The sequence below is a fragment of the Trichechus manatus genome, unplaced genomic scaffold (genome assembly GCF_000243295.1).
Source record: "Trichechus manatus latirostris isolate Lorelei unplaced genomic scaffold, TriManLat1.0 scaffold00049, whole genome shotgun sequence".
Taxonomy (NCBI): domain Eukaryota; kingdom Metazoa; phylum Chordata; class Mammalia; order Sirenia; family Trichechidae; genus Trichechus; species Trichechus manatus.
The window spans coordinates 9577268-9587408 of record NW_004443985.1 but is presented as its reverse complement, the minus strand read 5'-3'; the positions used below and the strand labels follow the sequence as shown (position 1 = coordinate 9587408).

The following is a 10141-nucleotide window of genomic DNA, read 5'->3' as shown; positions in this document are numbered from 1 at the left end:
GGAAGAGCGTAGTCAATGTCACTGAACTGTATATGTAGAAATTTTTGAAATGGTGTATCTTTGGCTATGTGTATTTTCACCAAAAAAAAAAGGTTGAGAAGTTAGAGGGTTAATATGTTGTGGGGTTGTTAACCAATGTCATAAAACAACATGTTTACTACTGTTTCATGAGAAACTATTTGTTCTGTAAGCCTTCACCTGAAGTGCAATAAAATATTTTTTAAAAAATTAAGTAATTTATATTAGTGTTCATACTTTCCAGTCAGAGAAGTTTGTATGTATTTAGAGCAACAGGAGAAGGGATATATATGATATCTTAGAATTCCTTCTACATAGATTGTTGGAAATGTAAGTGGTAGGCATGTTTCACACATCACAGATAAACCAGCTTAGAGGAAAGGAAGTTATTGATGCCATATATTTAGACGACCAGAAAATGGCAGTGACAGAAGTAAAAATTATACACGGTCGAATTTAGCCTCTTGGGAAAAAGTAAACACATTTGATGTTAACAGAGTTTACTAGGTTTATGTTTTAAAAAATGTTTTCCTCCTTGTGGAGCATGTTTTCAGATGGACTTTGTGTGCGCTTTGCAGGGTGCTGTGATTACCCCAACAATGGACCATCCTATGTCAATGCAGCCGGCAAACATGATGGGCCCCTTGACACAACAGATGAATCACCTTTCGCTGGGTACAACAGGAACGGTGAGTTGAAGAGTTTGTTTTGTGTTCTTGGACTTCCTTAATAAGAAGCAATACACTCTGTTTTTACCAGCATTATCAGTGAAACTGGTTCTCTCGTTTCCAGCCTTGACTAACACGCCTTCAAGGTTCCAGTACCAACAAGCTGTATTCTGCATGTGTATTCAATTCCAAGGCACGTTTACTCATGTTGACAAGGCAGGGGGCTCTGCTGTGTTGCATTTAGATTTCATGTACTTCTTGTCCCTCTGACACAATGCACCAGATAAATGTCTGTTTTTGGAAAGGTGTCTTTTTGCATGCACTGCGAATCTTGACCCTGTGGTTTAATATATTTGAGCTTGGTTTTCTTTTCCCAGCTGCTTACCACTTCAGTTAATGTATGATTCCTAGTTTGCTCACAAGTGAGGGATCAACCTTGACTATGACTGATGTGCAGGGATTTTTATTTACTTTCAATGTTTAAGTCAATAGAAAGTAATTGCCAACCTGACATATTTGAGTTCTTTTAATCTTTCTTTGGATATGTGTACGTAGATGACATCAAAAAGAAGGAAGGGAATCTAATGTATTTGATCTTTTCCTGTAGTTGGGATATTCTGGACTAATTATATTTCTTCTTAGGGAATACAAGTATGTTGAAATATGCCTATTCCAGCCTTGATTCTACATCGTCGAGTCATTTGAAGCCAAGAGTAAAACTCTGTTTTAAAACAAAATTTCTTCAAAAAGAATACTTCAAATGCTCGAGAGGACAAATGTCTAATACAGCTAGCATACTGCAAGTTTATTAATTACTCTTACAGAGAACAATGAAAAACATTAACACCACCATTAGTAACAGTTTTATTTTTTATAAATGTTAGTGCAGATAATCTTGTCAGTTTTAAAGATGGAGAAAGAAAAAAAAGTTTTCTTCTGACTGAGGTGGCTTAAATATTGTAGAAAGAGCACCAGACTAGGAGTCAGGAATCCTAGATTTGAATCTTGATTGATCTCTCTGGCTTCTATCTGTCCTTGGGAAAATAACTTAATATCTTTGGGCCTCAGTTTCCCTCTGCCTCTAGTTGCAGTATTGAACTTGATACTATTTGAGGGCACCTTCGCATGTATGACTCCATGTCATAGATGTTATAGTAGCTACCTCTGTGTCTGGAGTTACTCTTCAGGATACGCAAACATCATCTCCAAATATTTTCACTGCTATGTTTTGGGAATTTTACCTTATACCAGTGCCTGGCTAATGCCACATAGATGTTGTTGACTTATAGCCTTCTTGGCATGTAAGAAATTGCTGACATGGCCGCTGATGCCTCACTAATTTGCCCTAAATAGGAAGAAAGTCCATATAACTTAATGAAAAGTGTCACACTGTCTCAATAAAGAAATTTAGTTTTATTAACAGAACCAAAGTACCTATCTCCAAGACCTCAGTTGCTGAACCTATAAAAAACAGTTGATGATAACTTACCTACCTAAAGGCTTGGGCTGGATCAAATGCTTTCTTAGGTCTCTGACCTAGACTTTTAAGTCATGTCTAAGACTACATTTAAAACTCAACACCATCGTATAGCTGATTTTCACAGAGGAGATGGAGTTTGAAGATGAGACTATTTTTACAGCCTTTAGCAATGTGTAAGGATTATTTCCACTACAAATGGGAAAAACTGGAGGGAAAGGAGGGATAACAGTCACCAAGCAAGTCAGCAGAACACATTACATGAGCTGTCAAAGCTTGAAAATAATCCTCTGTTCTCTGAGACCATTTGGGCAATGGCCCTGCCCTCCAGACTCTGAGTGTTGACCACACTCTCTGGATTCTGGGTGGAGACCCCTGGGCCCTGGGTTTCAGCTCCGCCTTCCAGGCCCACTGGGACAGCAACTCTGCTCCCTAGGCTTTGGGCAACCCCATTTTTAACAATACATTTCCTCTAGCTCTTTTTTTCCATTCTTCTCCCCCTTCACTTTGATAATAAATGGTGCTTAGATACATTATAAGCTCCGTGTAGCATGCTGCTTTGCAGGGATTTAAAAGTTTATAAGGTTCTGGAGAAACAGAGGGGACAGTACTAACTGTGTCGATTCATTCAACAAAATATCATTGAGTGTTTTAGTGTCCAGAATACTGTGCACAGTGTTCTATTCATTTGTTAAACCATCTCTCTTATACTTTGATATGCCATCATGGATTCATGTATCTGAATTTTTGACTGGCATTTGGAGTAGCTATTTATGCAGTTGAAGATTTTTTTTTTTTAATAAAACTTTTCCACCTTATTGCATCTTTCCAAAGTACTTTATCCATCGCTGGGAAGGCAGCATGGTGTCATGAAAGACCAGCGGGCTCTGAAATCAAACTTGAGTTCAAAGACCGGCTCTGCCCCTTATTAGCTATGCATGTTTAGGCAGGTTACTTAACTGCTCCAAACTTTAATTTCCTCTTTTACAAAGTGAGGAAAATAATATTTACGTTCCAGGGGTGTCATGTGAAATGAAATGATATGTATATAACAGACCTAGTACAGTGTATGACACTTAGTAGATGCGTATCAAACAAGGAACCCTTATTCCTCTAGCTCCAATGGCTTCTAACTGGTGAGATTCTAGTCCAGATGGCCAGATGAGATGAAGCACCCTATCAAGTGTGTAGTACAACTCAACTCACTGGCCTGCTGTATATCATTTGATGCAACTTATTTCTCTAAAGTCTTTACTTGTTTAGCTCCTAATATACCATTTCAGGTTTGGAAACCAGAAAAATCTATGGAGGCCAGCCAGGTGACTTTAATGAATAAAGTTGGTTGAGTTCAAGAAAAAAAATAAAAACTAAAAACACCTGGAAATATAAAATCAAATTTTCTCTATATTTACTTAACTAAGTCATAAATATAGTCATACAGTACAAATATACATGATATTGGAGATTATATTTTAAATTAGAGATATTTTTAATGCAGTAGTAGTGACATCTCTGCCTGAGTATTAGGTGAACAACAGGGAGAGATAGTGCCTTTGGCAGCCTGGAACACAGATACCTGGTCTAGAAAGGACAGAACCACTCACCTCCAGCCAATTATTACCACGTAGACACATAGATTCAGGATGCCCTTATCTTCCAACTTTTCAAGATAAGCTGAATATTTGGATTATAACTGTTGGGCACAGTTTGACCCAAGGGTTCCCAGTTTGTGGTCCCTACCCAAGGTTTTCCTGGTTCTCCACTGACCATCTGACCATTCCTTCTTCCTTTCATCACAGATTCCTTCTTTTCCTTTTGCTCACTCCCTTCTTAGAAGCTGGGTTTCTGTTTTTAAACTTCTCATTCCACATGGTTTCTCTAAGCAGTCTCAGTCACTTTCATGGCTTTAACCTCTTCTTCCATACTGAAGATGCCTGCCTTGGAGTCCTCAACACTAACCTATCTTAGAATTTTAGAGTCATTTATCTAACTACCTGCCAAATGTTTCCATGCAAATCTCCCTCAAAACTTTCAAAGTCACTACCACCCAAACTAATCTCATGATCTTCCCTGAGCTCCCTCCCCACTGACCTCCTTCCTCCGAAACGTTCCTTCTCCCTATTTCATTGTGGGGTAATCACATGATGATTTACCCGGGTACCCAAACCTAGGACTCAATCTAGACTCTTTCCTTTTCCATCACCACCGTGTACAATTATTTTTCAAGTCCCACCAATTTTGGCTCATAGGCATTTGTCAAATCCATCTTTTTCTCTGCATTTCTGTGGCCCCTGCCCTGGACCTAGCAACATTCCTCCCTTGATTAATTGTGATAGTCTCCTAACTGGTCCTCCTACTTCCAGTCTTGACTTGTTTCAACCCGCCCTCCACAGTGTTGCTACAGCCAGTCAGTCTGAAATTATCTAACCTTGTCTCTCCCCTACCTGGAAGTTTCCAGAGTCTTTTGGATGTCTGAACTCACTGAAATTCCACAGAGCAAGGTGTAAGCAGTGAGAAATCTGGATTAAGACAGGAACTACAGCTTCAGAAACAGATGGGTTCAAAGGAAGGAGCGGAGAGAGATACAGTGAATAATCTAGAGTAGGCAGTAACTAGGACTGATAGAAGTTAGAGCTAGTTTAAAACTTTCCATTTTTAAAAGGGAGGACTTAGGCCATAGGCCATGTCCCACGTTGCTTTTTAAGATCCCTAACTAAAAGGGGAGGTGGGGACTCTTTTCATCTTCAAAGAAAGCAGATACATTTGTTCCCACATAACCTCAAATTTTAAAATGGATGCCGTGTAGTTTAATTAACCTTTCTCTACCATTTGCCACCTCATATGTTTATTGTTCAATTCACTACCTGTTTTTAAACTGGACAGAGACTGCAGGCCTTAAAAGAAATGACTTTTATGAAAGCAGTATTATTGTTTTATTTCAGGGCTCGGCTGACCTTCAAGAATTTTCTAGCTGTTTTGCTTTTGTTTGCTTTTTGTCGCCAGGATTCCCTCGATGGATCCAAAGCCCTGTACTCCATCATTTCTTATCACTTTATTGTAAGCGCCAGCAGAAACCACTGGGGTTTTACTGTGTTGTGGGAACCTCCAGATTGCATGCCAGTCTTGTTTTACAAGCTTCTTATCACTTTTTCATTTGTTCAGTTGGTGGTCATTAGTGGCTTACAGTGTCACCAGAATCTGTTGAAAGACATAAGAAGTTTTTATTCTGCAGGATTCTTATCTGCAGTCCTGTTTGTGTTCTCCAAGCCACTGGTGATTTGTAACATCACTGGATTCCCGTGACGTAACCATAGCCACCTACAGAGATCATCTTGCAATTGTGTTCCACGTGTTCACCATATGGATAGCATTTTTCAGTCATGCCATTTCTCCTTTACACACTAAAATTCTGATGGTATCAGGAGACAATCCTGAATTATTCATTTCGCTTAGAAATTATCTTTCTCTTTCAATTATTCTGTATGAATAGAAGTGTTAAGACTGAGAGTGATAAAAAGCAACACAGCAAGTTAAATAGACTTACGATTCCGGAAATAGTATCATAAATAGTAATGAGTACATCTCCTTATAAGGTTTTTCAGGGAAACAAAATTATCAATTAATTTTAAAAAGTCAACTACAAGAAAGAATATACGATAAAAAGAGAATTATTTAAAACACGTTTAGTCTTTTGTAAGATATAAAATATCTTATTGTAAGGGATTATAAGATGAATAAAAAGAAACCTTGAAAGTAGTCTTACAGTATAAACAAGTAGGCTTTAAGTGACACTCTTGTGTTATGAAAGTTTATTTACAAATATTAAGCTATTGCTATTTAAAAAAATAAGCTCTGAATACAAATAAATTAAGTATAAACCCCCAAGAGACAAAATGCCAAACAACATGGATACATAGTTGAGAAAAGATGAAATACAATGCCAAAGAACAACAAAAAATGGCAATCAAAAAACAGTAATTTCATCACATACATATATCTCCCAACAAATAAGAAATAGTGATAAAAGAATACATACGCTGACAAAGGTATGGACAAGCGAGCATTCTCATATACTGACGAGGGGGTGATAGGAGTCTAAAGTTGCACACGTGTCAGCTGGAGAGTAAGGTAGTCATTCAAGACTGTTGATTAATACTGAATGACCAAGTAGTTGTGGTTTTGAGAAGCTAGTCTATGGAGATATTCTGAAATAACAGGAAAAATTTTATGCCTCAGAAGTGTTCTGCACAGTGTTTTTTATTATCTCTAATAAATAAGAATGATTAAATAAATCATAATCCATCCATATACCTGAATATAATGCAGCATTAAGTTATATCGTAAGAGTTTTAAAGTAATTACAAACTGGAATATTTATAATGTTGAATAAAAAAAAATCATGATATAAATTTGCCTCTGTGGAGTATAATATCAACCATGAAAAAATATTCATAAAATAAGGCTGTAGGGAAGTACAGATGTTATCTCTGGGGGAGGGATTAGAGGTAATTTGTATTTTAATCATACTTTTCTTCAACATTCTCCAGTTACTCAATAATGAGCATGATTTATTTTTGTAATTTTAAAAATATTATCAATATATTCTTGGAAAATCACTAATGGCATGATCCAAAAATTAACTCTTTTATAAAATTAACTTTTGGGGGAGGTGGCTTGGAGTGGTAAGATGTGATTGCAGTTTTTAAAAAGGTACTAGGAATTGCTACCACTTTTAATAAAACTTTGGAGACTCTTTAAAAATTGTTTCACTTATTCTAGGCTCTGAGATTATAACCAACTCTTGAGTTCATGTATGTGTTGCGAGAAACAAAGTAACTTATGTCTATCCTTTATTTGCTTTTGAAGCTGTTGATCAATGTTTGCTTTTGCTGATCAGAGGGCTCTACAATGTTCGGGTCCTAGTCTATCTTCTCAAATGCCATTTACTCATGAGAGACTGATTAACGTTGCCCTTTTGTGGCAAGAAGATGGCATTGAGAAATTTGTGATAGTCTGAAAGTGATCAAATGGGTGGAAAAATAAAGTTTGAGGTTTCGGGTTTTAAAATGGAATAAAGATCATATGAATGGAATGAGAGTCACAAAAGCACATCTGTCTCACCATTTATTGACGGTTTATTTGAAGGTGAACAATACCTGGTCCCTTTCTCACAGTTTACCCCTCCAAGGGAGAATTTATGATGCTTTGGAAAAAGGCAATGGTTATCTCTCAAATAGATTCTATTCTATTCATCTGTGCTTCCTCAATTCCAACAAATACAGTTCCTCGTCCTTGATCCCAGAACACCCTTCTCTCTGCCTCCTATACCCACTGGGATCAGAGCTGGGCCCAGCGAATAAGGAAACCTGAGCTTCAAAATGTTTCAGCCTCTATAGATTATGAGAATTTACTAATTTTTCATTTTTGTCTTTTAGAATTTAGTTCCTTGCTTTTTTCTCCCGGACTCTGTTTCAGATTGTGCTCTGGGCTCCCACCAGATGGGCAGCCTTCTAGAACTCTTTTGTCAGCCAGAGAGGGTGAAAAATATCACATTGATTCCCCAAGGGAGGAACCAAAATTATAACAGACTGAGGAAGATGACAATGGTCTGGGACAGACTGTACTGTCCTAGCAGGTCAGCCTGGTCCTAATGACATGTGCAGTTGTGATAATGGGGACCGTGATATCAACTGTAAACTGGGGACCATAGAGCCTTGCCTGTTTCAAGGCAGACTCATATGATATACAGTTGGCCCTTCCAGTTTTTAGAGAGCAAAGATTCTATTTTATTTTCTTTTGTTCTTCATTGCATTCTTTCTCATGCTCTTTTCATTCAAAGATTCAGTCCCAAGACAGGATTATGATACTCCACCAGCTGTTGTGTCAGGTAGGAAAATTCTAATTCCTTTAAGACACGACTGGAGGGGAGAAATGGAGGTTGCCCGGTTTCCTCCAAAACTCTTTAAAGCAGTGATTCTCAACAGGGTTGGGTGCATGGAATTTGAAATTCTGTTCAGATTGGGGGGGGGGGCAGGGAGGGGTAATATGTGGTCCAAAAAGCATGTTTAATATTGCAATCCAGTTTTATATCTGGAAAATAAATATGCTGCACTAGAAATAAAAAGTAAAAACTAACATTAAGGATATGCACATGATGGAGTCTGTTCTGTGTATCAGTGATTCTCAGGGTTAGGAGGGGTCTGCGAAGTGGGAGAAAGGAATTTGTTTGTCAAAAAAAGGCACAGATTAATAAAAATAGTTTGAGAAGCACTGCTTTAGAGACCAGAGAATCAGAGAATTCTCTGAAATCAGAGAATCATCCCATTTTGCTTGCTCAACATCCAGCATAGTATCTGACACATAGTAGGTGCTCAATATAATTGTTTGTTGAATGAATCAAAACTTCAAATTTGTTCCCAAAATGATATTTTTTGGACATTAAAAGACAAGCTGTTGATGTGTGACTTGACGACAAGGCAAAATGTTGCTTTGAGAATACTTCAGTGTCTTGAGGATTTTAATTAGCAATATTTAAGTTCTTTTATGAAATTCAGTTGCGCAGTTTGTAATAAGGTATATGTATATGAAAAGGTGTGTTTTTATTTTGAATTACACAGATCTTCTTGTGCATTCCTAGTGATTTTGACCTTTGGTTTTATGCAAAGAGGAAAAGGGACACAATTTTTTTGTTTTTGTTGCTTTTCTTTAACTAAACAAAATAGTATGAAGAACTTTGAACTCGTTGATTCTTTAACATGTCAGATGGCAAGGACATAAAGTTCAAACCAAGATGGACATCTAAGAGACAGAGTAAACAGTCAAAGCCAGAAATAGATGAAAGAGCCCATGGGGCAGATGAGTCTGGCAACCGGACGGTGGTTTTCAAGTAGAGAACGTCTTGTCCTTGGCCAGCTTGTTTGTTTGACACAGCATCCAAAGGATAATTCGTTTCTCATGTCTTGTGGACTTGTTATGCTCATGGCTGAATACTCATCTTAGAACTTCAATTAAGAATGCATCAATCGAAGGACAATAAGTTAGCTTTCAGCTGTGATGTACAGGAAGTCCCCGGGTTACAAGTGAGATCTGTTTCTGTGTCTTTAAGTCAGATTTGTAGGTAAGTCAGAACAGGTCCATATGGTTCTTATTTAATCTTAGTTTACTGCAGGAAAGGTGCATGGCTTCCACCGAAAAATCAGAGGTTTGAACCAGCCAGCTGCTCCACAGGAGAAAGATGTGGCAGTCTGCTTCCATAAAGATTTACAGCCTTGGAAACCCTATGGGGCAGTTCTACTCTGTCCTATAGGGTCTCTATAAGTCAGAATTGACTTGACAGCAATGGGTTTGATTTGGTTTGGTTTGGTTTGGTTACTGCAAGAAAAGTATCAAAGCTTTATCAATGATTTAAAAGCTGCACTTGCAGCAAATGAAGGTGATTGTGATGAAGAATTTGTTGTGGGTAGAGGTTGGTTCAGTCATTTCAAAGCGAGGGCAAATTTACAGAACGTTCAAGGGCAAGTACGGGTTGCCCATGAGTTGGACATTTGTAACCCAGGACTGCCCGTAACTTTGGTCTTAAACTGAAAAAAAAAAAAAAAAAAATACCCTGTTGCTGTCAAGTTGATTCCAACTCATAGAGACCCTATAGTACAGAGTAGAATTGCCCTGTAGGGTTTCCAAGGAGTGACTGGTGGATTTGAACTGCTAACTTTTCCAAACGCTTAACCACTGTGCCACCAAGGCCCCGAACTTTGTTCTTGGATATGCCTATAAATTGCCATTGATTAAAACATCACTTATCTTTTTCCTAAGTTATTACCTGTCATATCTTAATGTGCCTGTTTTATTTAGAATATGGGACCCCTGGGAAGCGACTTTGTGTAATGTATATAGCATCTACTTTATATAGTGTGTCCAGTATCTATTCTTGATAGTTCTCCAGTATTAATAATAATAAAAGACACAAAATTGGAACTTT

At 37.7% G+C, this 10141-nt stretch overlaps 1 protein-coding gene across 4 annotated transcripts in view; it reads left to right on the top strand.

Annotated features, from left to right (window-relative positions):
• RBMS3 (RNA binding motif single stranded interacting protein 3) overlaps window positions 1–10141 on the top strand; it is an 827213-nt gene that overhangs the window by 758589 nt on the left and 58483 nt on the right. For 3 of the 4 annotated variants that reach the window (XM_004377362.3, XM_004377363.2, XM_004377361.1), the window contains one exon: window positions 597–707. In XM_004377362.3, coding sequence (XP_004377419.1) covers window positions 597–707 — 111 coding nt within the window. Of the gene's footprint in view, window positions 1–596; window positions 708–8002; window positions 8051–10141 lie in introns of all 4 variants that reach the window. The other variant, XM_004377360.2, reaches the window with a different exon arrangement.